The sequence below is a fragment of the Trachymyrmex cornetzi genome, unplaced genomic scaffold, assembly GCF_001594075.2.
Source record: "Trachymyrmex cornetzi isolate Tcor2-1 unplaced genomic scaffold, Tcor1.1 scaffold21, whole genome shotgun sequence".
In the NCBI taxonomy this organism is placed as follows: domain Eukaryota; kingdom Metazoa; phylum Arthropoda; class Insecta; order Hymenoptera; family Formicidae; genus Trachymyrmex; species Trachymyrmex cornetzi.
The window spans coordinates 1376694-1395611 of NW_017296741.1; the positions used below are offsets into that span (position 1 = coordinate 1376694).

Here is an 18918-nt window from a genome sequence, read left to right on the forward strand (position 1 = left end):
GAAAAGAATGTCTCGATCAGTCAAATCCTTTCCTAATTAGCTATAAGTATTTCTCTTTTCTGTAGAGGATAAATTGAGTAAAATTAAAATTAATTATTGATAGTTTATGTTTTCTCTTATCATATATATTATTAAGACATAAAGTTAATTATTATAAGTCAATTATTATATCAAAAATTTAATTTGATTTTCTATAATTGTAACTTATAAATATTTTCTTCTTCGCTATACACAAGATAAATTCAATAAAATTAAAATCAATTATTGATTATAGATCGTCTTCTCTTAACTTGTTATGCGTTCATAATTTATAATAAGAGACATAAACTTGAATCGATTATTATATCAGTAAAATATTCAATTTTTTATAGTTGCGACTTATAATGAAGAATGTATCACTCTCTTATTTTAAAAGTGATGCGATTAAAAAAATTAAGTTTCCTAGAAAAGGAAAAAAAACTATTTTTCACTTGACAGAAAATTGACTAATCAAATAAATATCATACTCTTTAAAAAAATCATTCTTTATATGAGTTGTGACAATTTTGATGATTTTTTATGAAGTTAAGTTAATTCACTTTTGATGGTTAATAGGGTAACGTTAATTTAACTTATTTATGATAATAACTTGGAAATGACGTTCTTTAAATTGTATCACTTTTGAAGTAAAAGAGCGATATATGCATGTGTCTTTTATAATAATTACAATTGCATATTATTATTATCAATAATAATAATTATAATTATTGTAAAATACATGTAGTAAGCCCTGTTAATAATGCATTACATTATTTTATCATCTTTTCTATTTTATTGATTATGATAATTAGCTACTATTATGTTATTAGCAACAATTCGGCTTTTTTATTACATGTTAAACTGATACACGTATAATAATTACATATTCATTTCCGTCATCACTGATTAATAATTAACATGTAACAATTCATATATGAAAATAATCAATAATTTACATACATAATGATGTATGTAAATGTATGAATAATCTTAAAACGTACAGTTATGTTATTTAAATGCGACGCTTTGCGAAAATCAATTTTCCATATATTGTCTGTAATTAATCGGAAATCTCTTTAGCTTAAAACGAGATCTTTGGGTGAGCCACAAAGATAATCGCATCCGATAAGCTCGCAGCTTCTGCTCATGCTGCGGAAGTTGGAATTATCGCGCGACGATTTGGCACCCAACGAGAAAATTAGAAGGAAAAGTGCACTTTTCCCTCAAAGTTTCATTATTTTCATCGTGGATTAAAACTTTATCGCTTACGCGTGAATGAATTTCTATTCGCGCGAGTTTGCATTCGTTTCTCAAGAACGTTTAATCGATGTATTGATTGATCGATTTACATTTAATCTCCACAATATAAAGTCGAATGATTCTCGAACTTTGAATATAAATAATTTTTATATAGATTTATTTCAGTACATTTTAAATACGAAATAGGATATACAGCTGTTTATTGTGATTAAAATCACGATTTTTATTTAAAAAATTATATTTTAAAAAATACTAGTGTCCAAAGAAAAAAATATTAGTGTCTGAATTATGGCCCAACGAGATAAAGAATTGCAAATTAACTTTTAGAAAATGTAAAATAATGATACTTTCGACTATCCAGTTTCAAGTTTAACAATTCTGAAATCTTTAATTAAGAATTTAATATGTTTATGTGGAAATAGATGCCTTTTTTCTTAATATTTATTTTTCTGAGGAAAATTTCAGATTTGTCAAAAAATTACTTCTATCATCTTCCAATAACGTCCATAAACAAAATCAGTTTTAAGTTCATTTACTTCAGATGAGTAAAATAACTCAATTTTTTAATTATATGCAATTTAGTAAGACACATAAAACATACATATATACATAAAATGAAACTAATTGCAAGTATTTACAATATCTATAAGTTTGAATTAAATTGTAATGTGATATTATGGCGCTGAACTCCACGTCTGCGATGTGTCATATTAACCAATTTAAGTCGAATAATGCTTTCCACTCGCAGAACTTAATGCACACTAGAAGTCTTATGTGTTAGACGTTTTATTATGTAGATTATTATAGAGCTTAATGTAAGGTTAATATTAATACCTTCAAGTAACTCTGACAGATTATATCTGTAAAGTACTTAAAACTTTATGAATTAATTAATATTTTCACAAAAATATTAAACTCATTCAAATATCGAACTCACAATTAAAGAGAATCGAATTAAGTAGAATTTAATGACCATAATAGACTTGTTACAGGTAACTCCAAGTAATTCTCCGTTTTATCAATTTTAATAAATATACGTATATGTGTATTAAAATAAAAGGATATAATACTAAATTAATATAAAATATACAGTAAAAATTGCATATACTATTAAAACATCTGATTTTTAAAATAATTACTATAATATATTGAATATATGTATATAATTTAAATATTTTACATATTGTATTGACACATAGTAAAGACGTTTTATTAATTATTAAAAGCTCATATATTTTAAAATGAACTCATAAAACATGTTTTATGAGTTCATATATATAGATAAGTAAAGAGAATTTCTCTTTATTTATACATATTTTATATTTACAATTTAAATTTTGTCTAGAATAGCGGTTGAGATTATTTAAGTTACACAATGATTTATTTATGGTATACTTATATTTAAGAATCGTATCGGAAAAACATATGTAAATCGCATTTAAACTTTGCAGTATCCTGTTTTCGTCATATTTTCCTAACAGTTTATCGCGCACGAAAGGATTAAAAACAAGTATTCGGGCGTGATTTGTTATTCTGTTTCACCGTCGCCTTCTCTGGCGTACATTTTGGCGTTACGTCATGAAAATGCAAATATTGTTGCGCCATGGAAACCTAAACGCTATTCTCTTTGAACGAACGAGCCATCCGCCACGGATTAGTCGGTTGGAAGGAGGAAGATAAATGTAAGATTCGCATGTGATGCTTTGGAAGCGTTCATTACGTGACAGCGTTCGGGTGGTTATATCGGGTGGTTTGTAAATAGCAATAGTAATAATGTAAAATTTTATTTTTTTTGTATTATTTCATGTCATTGTTACATTATACTGGTGATAATTGTGCATCGCTATAGTCTATTTATACGATAATTGAAAAGGTCTTTTAGGATGTAAGATTTTAAAGGTACTGGAAAGTCAATATCCGAGCAAATGGAATATATTAAGAAAAATGCATTATTCTAAGCATATAATTTACTGCCACATTTATCGGATTTCTTTGTTATTCGATTTCTCAATTATTTGATGTCTTCGCCTCTCGATCGACATCTAACGTAAAAGAGCGAACAGCGATCCATGAATGAGAGTTTCTTCTTATCGTCGACCATATATATTAGCTTCTGGTTCGCGTTACGTGCGATCTGAGACCTCATATAGTAGGCGTGTCGCGTAATTAAGCCGCTAGAGATTTGCATACGATCCGCCTTGTAAACGCGCGTGAAGAAGAACCATCCCCTCGCCTAAATGTGGGTGGAAGGATTGCTTGAGGCTTGCCCTCCGGTCTAGTAAGAGCGTTCTGACGCAAATAGATACTGCTTTTTGCATGCGTCTTATCCAAACGCGATCTAAGACGTCCGTGTCTGAATTGCAAATACCCGCAGAAATTGAAGAAATCCTTTCTATTACCGGCGCGAAAAAACAACAAAGGATGATAATTTTTACTCTTTCCATATTTTTTATTATATTTGCGAATTAATAACATTTTATAAAAAAAGAGTTAAGTTGAGAAGAGAAGCAAATGTCTTATCATTTAAAATAAAACGAAAAAGAAAACAAAAAATATATAAAGTTTAGATATAAGTCGAAGAAAAGAGGGTAAAATAGACAATAAAATATTTCAGTTAAAGTTTTCAATGTTTTTTGATGACCTTTTCTCTCTCCCCCCCTTTCTCTCTCTCTCTCTCTCTCTCTCTACCTTTATTGTTCTATATTTAACGAGTATAATCGAGAATGTTTGTGAGCGAGGTGTCTCTGCGCTGCCATAAAAATAAATGCAATTGTAACACGAATCGTCGATACGATTGCATACGCATTGCATTTAATATTTCGCGGGAAACTCGATAGCTCGGTGCACCCGCGATTGCAATCTCGCGGTTCGATTAAAATGGACGCGTAACCTTTTTATCAAAATCGCGAATCTCCTCTCTCTTTTCCTCTCACTTTGCAATCCCGCGTGGTATTACGTTTGCTTTATGACGGTCGAAAATATCAACGCGTTTATAAATACAAGGCTGTTTGCCGAAGCGAAAATTGACTAACGCAACAACACAAACCTGCGAGTTTGGAACAATTGTAATATCTAACATGTATAAAATAAAGCTGGGCGCGATATACCGTGCGTTGCTTCGCGAGAGATGTTTGTACCAGCTTTCATGTAAAAAAATCGAGCAATTAAAGTTACTGTAATTTTACTGTTGTTTTAATGTTGTATCTTTTGGAATGAAAAGATTAATTACTATTTTCAATTGCAAATTCTAGTTTCGTTTTGAAATTATTTTCTAAAATTATTTTCAGACATTTGTGATAGATTGCGTATTTTATATAAATTTGAACAGCAAATGATTTATTGTGATTATACTTTCAACACACACATTATATTTTATAATCTTAATTAATATCTACATTTTATGATTTTTTTCGACATGTTCGCAATGGAATGACAATACAAACGCCACAAAAGAAATGTAAATATCACAAAGAATAAACGATTTCATGATGAAAAATAATAGAAACGTCTGTCTTTTACTGCTTGAAATGTAATTTATGAAAAGGAATGACATTATTTTAAAGAAAAATTTTAAAGAAAATAATATTTTAGATGGCGAAAGTAGTGATAAATAACTACATGTAGTATCGCGCTGTTATCTGACTATCCAATAATAATGATGTTGTATACATATATCTAATTCAATATCATTAAATGGAGAATCATATCGAGAAAAGTTGATCGTCGATGTATACTGCGATGTTGCATCACCATGAGTTTTCCGCGTTTCGTCTTCATCGACTAAAGTGCATCGTACTTTATTTTATCTAACGCCATACACCGCCGACTTATGGACATGTAATGCAAGACAACCCACCGACCTCTCGCTAAAAATGCGCTGTAAAGCCGCGCAAAAACTCACTCCATAACTGCATCGATACGCCAAGTGCATCGAAAGTGCACTCATGTGATATAAGTGCCTACGCGTTTATTTTTTTTTTAATAATGTATAAGTGCAACGCGCAGAAAATAGAAATTATTAGTATAATCAAATTGTTCACATGAATGTCATAAAAAAATTGAATTTTATGCCAGTTAGAAAACTTTTTTTACGGTTATTTAATTTGGAAACAAATCGTTTATCTCTTGCGATTCATCACACTATAGCTCTACATAGATCTTTTTCTTACAAAAACACATTAATTGATTGTATTTAATTTTTTGCTTTTAATATCTTTAATAGTCTTTAAACGTATTGTAGAAACGTTCAAAAAGTAGACTTTCGTCATAATGTTATATTATTTCGTAGATTCATCTTTCCATGCAATGCAATGAAAAAATAACATTTTAAGTTAATTTATGTAGTATTTCAAATTTCCTCGAGTTTACATGATATTAAAATGTTTTTTTGTCAACTACAAATTTTTTAGCAAACTTTAAAAAAAATTTTCTCTTAGAAGAGTACTTATTGCTATAAAAGATAATTATGAAAGCATATAACATTTAATTTATTAAAAAATTATAATTATAAGCTGTAATATAAAATATTCAATAAAAATTTAATTATTTTAATTGTATTGTAATTAATATTTTTATTGCAAAATTTATTTGTAATTAGTATTTAAAAATTATAATTTAAAATTATTTTAGAATTATTATAATTTTTATAATAAGTAGATATTATAAATAATTACATACTATGTTATGTGACGACTGTCGAAACTTTGCCCTCACCTGGACGTAACAGTTATTATAAATAATTTTTATAATTATTATTTTGATAAATTATTTTTATAATTCTAATATTATCCCTCGAACATCACACTTATCTTCGGTACCTTTGGACGACACACATGGGTCATTCGTGTCTGACTCTATTTTAAGGCTTTTAAAGTGCTCGAAAAATTCTGTAAAAATTCACACATATTCTTTAAGGTCTCTACTAAATTATTTTGCTATGCAAATATTGGAAAAAATGTTTAGAAAAATTATGAAAATTACTTTCTGCACTAGAGAAAGAAAATAATTCAGTTTTGATATAAAAATTATGACTTTGATTTTTGAAGAAAAAAGCAGTTTTTGATTTTATTAAAGTACAAAAATAATTATTTTTAATGCATGTGGACACGAAAGACCCATGTGTGACGTTCGAGGGTTATTAGTATTATAGTATTAATATATTAGCATTTTTATGCTAATGACATTTTTTTGTTAAAGGCGGTAGCACTTTTATTATCTATTATGTCATCATGCCTGAACGCGCGAAACATCAGTTCTGTGATTAGTGAACCTTAATCGTTACTAATTTAAAAAATATTATAGCCTTAAGATTTTCCTTTTATGATTTTTTAATTCAAAATTATCTCAGGGGCACATTCTTAAAAGATAATGCGATAGTTGCAGGATACCCTGTATATTATACATTCTACTTACATATATTACTTACTATAAAATAATATTTTCAATAATTATTAATTTGTATTTTTGTTTCAGATCACGGTAAGTGTGTAATGCTGCAGCGTGCGACGCAATTAAGCAAAACCATTCGCGAGAACGAGCGACTCCAAGGTAAAATTAGCTCGAAATTTAGCTTGTGCATGAGCAAGAAGACGCGTAAGTGCCAAGAGTTTAATATCTGAGTAATGGACGCTTTTACGAGTTCTTAATACGTCAAAGTGCGTGCACGATACGGAACGGGACGTCCGGAATTTTATTTATCCCTCAGATCCGCCGCGTACATTTAATTACTTTTCTTGTAATAATTTTTATCCTACATTTCTGCTTCGTTTTCATTATAAAAGCTATGTAATTTTGCATTTAAAATTATTTCATTATATTTAACGGGAAATTTTAATTTATAATTTTTTGTTTTTCGCCTTAAGTATACATAGCTAGTATTTCAAATCGTATTTTTTATTCGTAATATTTTTTATATTTATTAATGATTTTATACACACATACACACACACATATATACGTACTTCCTCTTTCACATTCTATATTAAAAAAAATTTTTTCATCATATAACTACAAGACGAATTTTAAATCATAAAATTTTATTTTCTCTTCTCCTCTGCTCTCTTTTCTATATCGAATTATATCAGAAATGGTAACGATAAATTATATAATGTTTTTTGATATTGTATTGTATTATTTCTTATTATAATAATTAAAGGTAAAGGTGTAACCATAGTATTCTCAAATACGATATGAAACAGAAAGACGTAGGCACTTTGAACGTGACTTTGGTCCGACTTACAAAATACCAAGAATAGGTTGTCGTGAGTTAATTTAAAGTCTGTGCTTATTACGTACTTCGTTGTAATTAACTTGTCTAATTATACGACGAAATCCTTCAGTTCTACGGTGGCGTGAAGTTTAACGCATGAAGCCATTAAGAAACTGCTTCGTGAATCTTATTTTGCACTTCATCAAAGCAGTAGATATTTTTGCAATATATGTACTCATCAAGCTCGAAGACGTTCGATTATTTTAATAAATATTTTTTATATTTTAATGTTTGACATTTTATATATTTATTATTTTTACTTTTATTTTATCCACATTATTTGTCAATAGTTTTTTACTTTATACTAGGTGTTCCAAAATAATCGCCAAATATTTCATGGACAGGTAGAGCGGACTAAACTGAGTTGAAAAGTCCTCTACCATTTTGCAATTTTCGCAATAGTTAACAAGATGTTAATTAGTAAAAATTGTTGGAAATTGGTCTTCAATAATTTTTTACTCAAATACTATCAACTTTACAGAAAAACTGTAAAAGATAAAAATTGTTTATTTTCTTCTCGTAGAGCTTCAAAAATTTTTTCAGAATTTTTTATCATCTTTTTAGTACTGCATTTTTTTATTTTTACCAACATGAGAAAATATGGTATTAAAAAATTCTGAAAAAATTTTGAAAATATTCGTAGTTTTATGAGAAAAAAAATACACAATTTTTGCCTCTTGCAATTTTTCTGTAAAGTTAATAGTATTTGAGTAAAAAATTATTGGAGACTAATTTTTGGTAATTTTTAGTAATTAATATTTCGTTAATTATTGCGAAAATTGTAAAATGGTAAAGAACTTTTCAACTTAGTTTAGTCCGCTCTACCTGCCCATGAAATATTTGATGATTATTTTGGGACCTGTATATTTCTATACATATTTTACACATTTTTTTTCTTTTTTTTTTGCTTCATTTTAAAGATACATTGTGTAATAATTAATATTTTACCATATATATTTAATTTATTATTCAAATATTTATATAATAACAGAGACAGATTAATATTAATTTAATTAAAAAAATTAAAACCAACATTTCCACTAATTTAAAAGTATTAATTCTACCGCAATTTAGAATTAAATAACGTAGATTGCTAAGTTTCTTTTATAATTAATAAATAAATCGGAGACGATCGGGTTTTGTCGGATAACGACTTTCCGGTAAATTAGAATCGATAAACTATCGATATAGCACTTCCGGAATCCGCTAACGATCTTTTTGCTGGCACGAAGTGTCCATCGCAAAAACGCAATCGCCACCGCGTCGTATTGAAAGTTTAATTATGCGAGCGTGATGAAAAATTGTCAGGCAACTGTGGCGAGACATTTTAACCACGTGAAGCTATCTAATGCTTCAGCACGCAGTACAAAGTGCAATACAATAAGATATTGATTCTAATTATCAGACCCCTTTAACTGCACTTGCGAAACAATACTTCTATGTACATTTTCCTAGTCTAACAATGTTTTCTCTTCTTCTTCGTTGCTGATCGCGCGAATATATCTATCAATATTAATTTAAACTTTAATCAATGTCTGAATTATTAAATCTTAAGAGGAATTGCTTTTGTAATTGGATGAGGAAATAGTATAAGACACAGCAATATTTTTCTAAGTTAATATTTTAAGAAAGATTTACAAAATACGGACGTGAACTAATTCGCGAAGATATCAATGTTTTTACTATTTTAATTTTTATTATATTTAGTCGAAGAATTCTTGTTTCTTGTGAAAAGCATGATTTACCGCATTTAATTTTCCTTGCAAAATTCGAAAACGACTCGAAATGCACTCGCCGTCTTTCCTTGAACTTAAATCAACATCATCAGACACGGTTAGATCGATGTAATTGCAGGTGCTGCGATTTAATGGTCCACTCTTCGACCTACCTCTCCCCCTTCTGATCTTCTCCTCTTCCTCCGTCTTTCGGACTCCCTTCTTCGTTTCCGCTTTAACTTGATAAAACCTGCTTTGCAGCTCACAACGCCAGCCAGCCGGCGCTTCCTCACGAAAATTGAGAGTGCAATTTGTAAGCTACCTCACTTCCCTTCCTCTCCCCTGATATTAACCCCGATCGATGTAGCGAGCCACCCTCTCACTATTTTCCCTCGGCGTGTTGCAATGTTTCGCGTTCGGATAATGATGGTATGCCGTCTTCGTGCAGAGATTTCGTGCGGAAAGGGGCGGAAATTCACGGATTTGTGAAATTTTTAACCAAGCGTTTGAATTACATCGCTGTACGGGTTATTTCAAAGGCTATATAAGATCAGTTGGGAATTTCTTGAATCTTTAATAAATGAAGTACTATTACATGTAATATATTTAATATCAACCATATCATTACCATTTAATATCAACAAATATTATATTTTTATACAATACAAGTGAAATATTCTATTAACAAAGCCACCATTATTTATTTTTTAATATTAGTTTTGCCAAGTTACCTTTCATAAAATGTATTATAAAATAGACTATAACAAAAATACTAAAGAAGACAGAGAGAGAGAGAGAGAGAGAGAGAGACAAGATAAAATTCATTATTATTTAAATTTGTTGTAAATAATTGATTACATTTTTAAATTTTAAGTTTTATACATAAAGACAATAATTTTGTTGGTATCTATAGCGTATCTATAATAATAACGTCTATTAAAAGTTGAAAAAATACCCGTTTATAGTATCAGATGAAGTAGTAACTATACACATTTAAAGTATTGTTACATGAATAATGTAATTTTTTGAAATTTGAAAAACTTTCTGAAAATATGTACTGCAACAAGAGACAATTAGTTGAAAAACTTTTCGAGTAATTTCGTGTATTTTCGAGCGGACATTCGACGAACACTCGATATATTCGAGCATTCAATTGAATGCGAACGAACGTGCAGAGATTGACGATGGTTGTACGCCCCTTCCATTCCTTCGTGTAAAATCGTTCAGATGATGCATTTTTTTTATAATTTTATCGACGGACGTTTTCGTTGTTGTACGTATTTATTCGTATACAGTGCAAATGTGTAGCTAGTACGTTATCTTTTATTTGTTCGAAATTTTACATTGATGCGGATTTGACGGATTTGTGTAAAAATTCAAATAACCTATATCGCTTTTTCTGGCAAAATCGGGATTATATCGAGAGATTCTCAACTGATTGCCGCGCTACCGTAGTTGGTGTGATACTTGATAAACAATTGAGCGAGCAAAATGGGACAACTCTTGCTTTGAGTAAAACCGAATAAACGAAACGTCTCTGTGGGTAAACATCCTCTTTAAAAAATATTAATGAATGTTAAGGATTTATTCTATACAATAATAAGCTTTAAAAAATGGTTTAAAAAACGAGTTTTTAATACCCATTAATGCTTATTGGATTGACAACTGTAATCCAATTAATTATTATTACCGTACTTATCTGATTGATTTCAGTTGTTATTACTAATTAAATCACAATTAATCTGTCATCATTATTTAAAATCGTTTTACTGATATAATATATTACAATTAGCCAATGATTATATGTTAGTACACTGAATTATTAAAATTTAATCGTCATCATTGGTTATTGTATAAGTAAGTTTTCATCGTTAATCGACCTACTAAAGCCATACGTCCTGAAACTAGCCGCTGTCTCTCGGTTGTTACATTTTAATCAGTACAATTTATATCGCACTTCGCGCACACTTTTATTCACCTCCCAGCGCACCAACAGTACAGTTCGTTTCGCGGAACTCTCCGCGAAATATCGACGTGATTTCGATAACTTATGACCGCTGCTAGTTCCAGTGCCGCCACTTCTATGGTGATTGCCTTTTGTTACGGTTGAATGGCGTCCGCAACCCCCACGGGCTTTTCCCCGCCTGTAAGCCAGGGAAAAGGGACGGGCGGGATGGTTGGTGGGCCTTTCTCTCCGTGCCCGGAGGGACAACTCGTTCCTTCGTGCGAAACTGACCGCGGCTGAGCAGGCGGTTGCGACTTGCGATAGATCAAGCCGAAATCGCCGAGACTATCGGTATTTGTCGACGCCGATCACGGATTTGCGAGGGTAAGGTTAAGATTCTTGAGTAGTTGTCGCAGCAATATTGAATTATAACGGTTTTAATATAACAAAACATATATACTATACATATACATTTTGTGATTTTTTTGAAATATATTTCCTTTCTTGTCTTAACGTCTTAATAAAGGATAATTATGGATATTAAGGAATATTAAGAAAAAAATAACTTAATGTAATTAAAACTATAAAAAAGAATGAATAAATTACAAGACATCCGGAATATTTGAGGTTATATTTGATGTTAGCAGTTTATTCGGAAAACTTTTTAAGTTTGTACAAAGTTTCTTTTAGTGGTTTGTGTTTATATAAATAGTTTCTATATCTTTGACGTATATATGACCGACAAATATGTGTATCCAAAGTTTCTCAATTTTTTATTATTATTTTTATAAAACATACTTAAATTGTGCGGTCATTTATTAATAAAAATAAATTTAGAAAAAATTAGTGGTTCGTTTTGCAAGTTTACTGCGGAGCGCGAATGGTAACATGCGAAAAATTTAATTTATTTTTATGTATACCGCAAGAAGCATGTGGTTTCTCACTTCTGAAGCTATAATAACTGCAGCAACATTATGTAGTTCAAAGAGTTTAAATTTTTGTTTTTCTACAATATTTGATCTACGTGTTGATAATATTGGGGCTGTTTATATCACCTTGTTTGGTTCCTGTTGCTGTTTATACATATTTTAATGATCTATATATTAATTAATTGATTCGTAATTTAATCTACCAGTTAAATATTCAGCTAAAACTAAATAATTTTTCCCGAGGCATATGATCATTTGACTAAAAAAACAATGCTCAATTTAAAATCCGAAACAACTGAAAATTTATTGTTCACTATATTTGTTAAATAGATGCTCACGTAAATTAGGTTACAAAGAAGAGACATAACTTAAGGTAAATTTTATGTAGCAAACCGTTTATAAAATTCACGAAAGTGTCGCAGATCGAATATCCCTTGAATATCTCGCGAATATCTATTATAATAGAGTCAACTGAAGCCGAGCGGATATATTTAGAGATAACCTCGTTATTGCAAATATGCAAATAGAAAAAAAGCAGGATCGATAACGATATCCTAATTTTAATCGTGGGGATTGTTCCTTCATTCGTGCAGAATTTTTTATTTAACAAATTATCCTAATCATTTAATTAATTATATTTAACTGTATGCTAAATTCATTATCAGTCGACGTATCGTACATTCACGCTATGTCTTATAACTGTAGATATAACAAGAAGCCAGGCTTTGTCCGGTTATTCTTTGATCAATCCGGAATTAACTTTTCCTTAGCGAATTGAACAGCGTTTTTTTCCATAACTCTGTAAGTTTCATTATTAAATATCTCAGATTAAAATTCTATTAAATTATATTAAACAAAGTCCACTTGAAATTAAGCGAATATAATAAGATTTCATTATACATTTTGCTTCGTAAAACTTAATTGCTAAGACTTTTTTATTTTAATTGATTTGTATTTGACAAATTATTGATGTTTCTATATTTTTGTTAAGAAAGAAATCAATTTCTTTTTACTTGTCCAAGAAATATGTCTACAAAGTCAACGTTTGATAATAATCTCATATGTTCAAATATATATAAAAAATATATATTAAAAAATAGGAAAAAAGCATCCAATTAATCGAACATTTTTTTACATTTTTTCATGTCTATATCTTTTGTCAAACTTTGGTTTTTAAAACAAAGTCAATCTAAAATTACTTTCTTATATGTATGACATTACATTGCTATTATTAATTATTCTAAGCAAAAAAAATCGTATTACACAATTTCAATCTCCAGCTTTTCTTTAAAATACTTGTCCACAAACTAATTATGTTTTTTCTATATGCGACAATATGACTTTGAAATAAAACGGGTCGGTTTCCCATTTACACGTAAAAGCTTGTTCATGTAAGCGTCGCTTAAATAAACAACAATATGCAATCCATGGCACGTAGGTGTAATTTTAAAATCTAAACTACATTTCTGTTTTTCTACCATACAAGAGAACTGGAATATGACTTTTTTTATTTTTTTTATTCCAGATTTAGTGCTACGAGAGTAACGAAAAATGTTATATATAATCTTGCGTTCTTTCAATATCTTATTTCTAAACAAAAAAGTTTTAAAAATAACTAGAACATTTTTTAGAGAGATAATTTTCTTATGTTATACAGTAAAAGATACTATAGTAATAATAAGTACTCTATAATAAACATTCCAATAATTTTATATAATATTTACAAAAGGAGATTCATGTAAAATCACAAATTACGAGCATTTTCGTAATGCATAGATTTGATAATTTCGACTCTTTCCAGTAATTTGGGTGTAGATTGTGATAGAAAAACTTCAAAGTTTTTATCGATTTCCCTTAATTCTCTTTCTCTCTCTCTCTTCTCTCTCTCTCTTTATCTCTCTCTTTTCTTCCTATCTCTCACACTCTCTCGATGTCTGTGAAGAGTCGTGCGGAATTGCGGCGTCCCCTGACGTCCCAATGCCCGAAAGCTCGGTTCAGGAAAAGTTCGGCCGACGTTTAAAAGCATCGCAAAACTCGCCGACCCAACCAGTTGCGCGCGTTCTCACCAGCTTCGTTCGTTCGTTCGTCCGTTCCTTCGTTCGTTCGTTCATTCGTTCGTTCGTTTTCCCGGGTCAAGGTAAAAGTTTGCGAAACGAAACTCGTAGGAACGTAAGTTTCTCCAGAAAGAGGATGTCCGTGGCTTTTCTCAAGATTCCCTATGGAGATGCCTCCAAGATTCTCATGTACGTTTGATAAAAAGCCTTATCTCTTTATCTCAAATATTTTTATTTGTGATCTGAATTTTAAGATTGATATCGTTTTAATCGAAATGTAATTAATAATTTAAAATGTTATAATTTATACCGTTTTTTTTCAATCACGAATATATTTTATTTAATTGGTACTGTTAGTATTCACAGAGAGAATTTCCTTTTAAAATTTACCTTGAAATATGGTAGTTGTGGTACAATACAATATTTTAAAGATTTGTATCATGCACTTCAAAATTAATCAAACTTATTTTATACTTTAGTGTAGTTTTATTAATGAATGAGAGAGATTTACAAGAAAAAATTTTCTGTTGTTTTTTTGCATATTTTTAAATTTGATACATAATAAACAAATTATTGAAAACTTTTTCGGAGTTCATGTTTTATATGAAAATGTATTATATGCATAAAACATGGTTTTCAAATAATATATCGCAAACCTAGATTAAAGAGTTTGGGATACAATTTTTCTTTCACTTCATACGAAATCATTTTTTAAAGGTCTTTTGAGAACATCTACTAGCTTTTTACTCAATTTCCTTTATTTCAGCTTCTTTGACAAAAATCGCAAGAGATGACAAATATAAAAATTAAATATAAATACCGCGCGATATCTTTAAATTCTAAAATCTCCGAAACTACGTAATGGCGTAGTGCATGGCCGCTAAGCGAAATCCAGTTTTCGCAAACTTTGAGACGCATACGTTACACTCTTTTTCACGTGCATTCGGGAAGTTTTCTCTGCAGGTTCATAGTTTACCCTTGTGACGGAAACGTCGTCCAGCATCATAGCGTTCGTCTTTTATGTCCCCTTGCGCTTCTAAACATGGTACATGCCACCTGAAAACTTCGTACCCTCACATCTCCATACGACCCTTTCAACGTTTCGTAAACGCTTGTCGTGCGAAACTTGATCACACGATGCCGTTTGACATTTCGTTTCTTCATCATGTGATATTCTAGCGTAAGATAGAAATTTAAATTACAAGTTACGCGCGTAAATTAATGACGTTCTTGATACAAGGCAACATAGTAACAGAAACTTGATCGCAGTCAACAGATAAAAGAACGACGAGGGGGAAAAGCAGGGTTTTGTAGAGACTAGAAGGAGATGAAAGAGAATAAAGGTAAGGGAGAACGGAAAGAAGAAAGCTGAATCTCTCAGCTTGCATTTCGTAGTACAAAATTAACAATAAATCGCGAGCTTTTGTCGAGGCCAAGGATAGTTGGCCTTTATGCGCATTACAATAGCGCACATTACTGTATTTCGAATTAAGAATGAGACGAAGCAGATAGGCGGAGGAAAGAGCTATTTATAATATTCCTAGCGAAAAATAGGATTTCCTGCGAATATGCACAAATTCAATTTAATTCTGGATATACATTGGAATTCTCGAAACGCTCAGTCGTATCCTTCTGTTCGTATTCGTCTCTAAAGACGATCTTTTGCTTCCTTCCTCAAAGAAAAAAAAAACACAAGCATTTAGTCCCTCTCATTTTTTTCATCTTTCTATTTCTCTCATATTTATTCTCTCGCTAAAATACAGAGCAAATTTTGCTACAAGGTGACTAAAATTATTTGCAGTTCCACGTTTATTTACGTGTCGCGGTCGCCGAAAATTTATTGGCGACAGCACGGAAATTTCAAAAGACTTATTAAAACATTTTCACGTGCTTAAAATGCGGCAATATGCTGTCGATACATTGCTAATTTTATATTTGAAACTTTTCCGCGTGATTTGTTTATACCAAGCAAAAGCACCAACACATACGGAACAGGTAGATATTCAATTATCCTTAGTTACACAAATATATGTACGTAATTGCGCACACGTACATTTCCGTACACGTGTAATAAGCATGGTACAGCTAATAAAGCTAATAAAGCATAGCTAATTATGTGTGTGCACGTGTACTCGTAGATGAGATGAGAGTGAGATGTCACAGAAGCAAATTGTTGTAATGCGAATGCTGTGTGAATTAGTAAGGCTAAAAAATCGTATTACCTAACTTATAGTTCATTATTTTAAAAATGAAACACCTAAAAAGGTCTTAATTGAAAAACGGTCTTTAAGATCTCGAGAGATTATGTTTAACGTGATATTTTTAATATAATATATTTATGTGTTCTTTAGTTTATGTATTATGCCGGAATTTAATAGTTGCCGACAAAAGTTATAACAGTTAATTGATCCGCTACTGATTATATGCGAAATCTCATAAATATTTTTATTACGACCGATTTTACAAAAATTATATATTTTTAAATCTAGCATCCCATTTCGTAATGTGTGACTCAAGCATAGAGGTCGAAGACTATCTTGTAAATCGGAAACTCCCAAAGCATTCGTGATCTCTTTTTAACATGACGAGGTCAGCTATTTGTAGGTGGAAGTAAAATTATACGCGTTCTTCTATTAGACAAGCGAGAACCTTATGCATAATTCTCGAAATTCAACTTATACTATTCGCGGAATGTTACAACCACGACAACTAAATTCCACGATTATGAGTTCTAAACGCTAAGTAGAATGTTAGACAAAGTGTAGTTAGATAAATGGCCAGAAACGATAGAATGCACTCGCAGACATTCACAATATTAAATTTAAAAATCAGTAAAATATGTATACATGCATGTTTTAAAACTATTAAATTAAAAATGTCATAATTTTAAATCTTTTTCTATTTCTAATTAAAATTTTTGTTGAATTATAAAGTATAATATTTTCATCGTATTATTATTAATTAAAATATCTCTTGCAGAGAATTATTCAACTTTATCAAAATCGAATTATTATTCTAAAGCAAAAAATGCTATAAAGATATACTAAAAATACTTTTTGCATCTAGACTTTATTAGTTTGGTGCAAAATATTCATCATATTTACCACATTAAATTAGAAAAGAAATTATAATTTTAAAGTATTTTTAATTAAAATAGTTACTACTTACTCTTTTTTCATTCAAAAAGAAATTTTTCGATTTTCTTTGATGTTTTTTTTTTAAATTCAAATCGCACATAATAAAAAATATATATTAATTATTTAATTTTAAAAAGACAATAATTTTTTGCACATTAAAATTCTAATAAACGAAATCTATAAACAACGTTTTTTGAAATGAATGTGTCAGAGTTTTCTGCGTTGTTGGCATTTTAGCAATAAAAAATTACAATAAATATTCTAGGGCTATAAAGAATTGTGTGCGGCAGGTACAGCAATCGTCCATTTGAGATGAAGTCAATCTTCATTGGCAATCTCTATTGTTGCAAGAGAGAGAGAGAGAGAGAGGGGGGGGGGGAAGACCACTGCTAAATTCCTAATAGATTTTCACCTGCCATAGACTGAAAGCAGCCCGACGTCGCACCGCAGAGTCGTACTGTAGCCAATCGATCAATTAACCTGTTCCGCGTAGTAATAAGTAAGACAAGTGAGACCGTTAGTCCGTGCAAGCCCGTTACCTATAAGCTTTATTTATTACACGGATTGCAAGAGCCGCATAGTGGATTGCGAGTTGGTACTACTGTGCAATGTCCTTTTTAATTTTTGAAACGTATTAAAAAGATATATATATAGCAGCAATCACAAATATCTACAAGTATCCATATCACTTCAAAATACAGATATTTCAAATTTTGCTTTATGAAGAAGTCGCTAATATGCTTCTTCTCACGATTAGCAATTTTCACTTTAATGACAAATTCCTTGAATTTGGCACTGATTTTTGCTCAATAATTATCAGTATATGAGTAAGTTGTGGAATTACGATACATTCCTATGTTATTTGTTGTAAATTAATCTACGGTAAAATACGATGTTACTAAGTGGCAGTAACTTGGTTATTTTTAAAAGTTTTCTTTGATATTATCGCGGATTTATCTCAATTAGAAGTAAAAATAAATTCTAAATAGTACATACACGCACACATATCACAATACTAAAATCTAAGATTGCTGATTTCGCTATTCTGTAACATAAAACTATATGCCAATTAAGTGTAACGCAAATGCTTTACGCTTTTTATTATATCATATGTTTTGAACATTCGAACATTTGATTTTTCAGAACTTTTCTATTTTATATAGAACTATTATTTTTTAGAAAAAAAAACGTAATGAAAAATTAAACAGTCTTACTCTTATTCTTAGCTTTAGTTACATATGTACATATTTAATACCGCTATCGATAATCAGTTTAAATATTGAATGAAACTTAAACTTGTAATATAATGCTGCAGGCAAGCAATTAGAAGTATATTAAGCTAGAATTACACAAATCATATGCATAGCATATACTTATAAGTTACATTTTATTAGGGTAAACTCAGGTATGATGGCCATAGTTATTTAAAATGCAAAAAACGTACATTTATTCTTGTTACTTTTTAACAATATTTGGGATATTACTTTCACTGAAGCTTAAAGTAACAAATACTATCGAAATTAAAGAGAAAATACTTAACAGAACTTTAATTTTATCAAAATATTACAAAGTATGCATTGGCCATCTTATCT

At 30.1% G+C, this 18918-nt stretch overlaps 1 protein-coding gene across 1 annotated transcript in view; it reads left to right on the forward strand.

Moving 5' to 3' along the window:
* LOC108759859 (uncharacterized) overlaps positions 1-18918 on the forward strand; it is a 171815-nt gene that overhangs the window by 20792 nt on the left and 132105 nt on the right. Inside the window, exon 3 of the mRNA XM_018505520.1 lies at positions 6751-6756. Within this exon, the coding sequence (XP_018361022.1) occupies positions 6751-6756 (6 nt within the window). The remainder of the gene's footprint in view (positions 1-6750; positions 6757-18918) is intronic.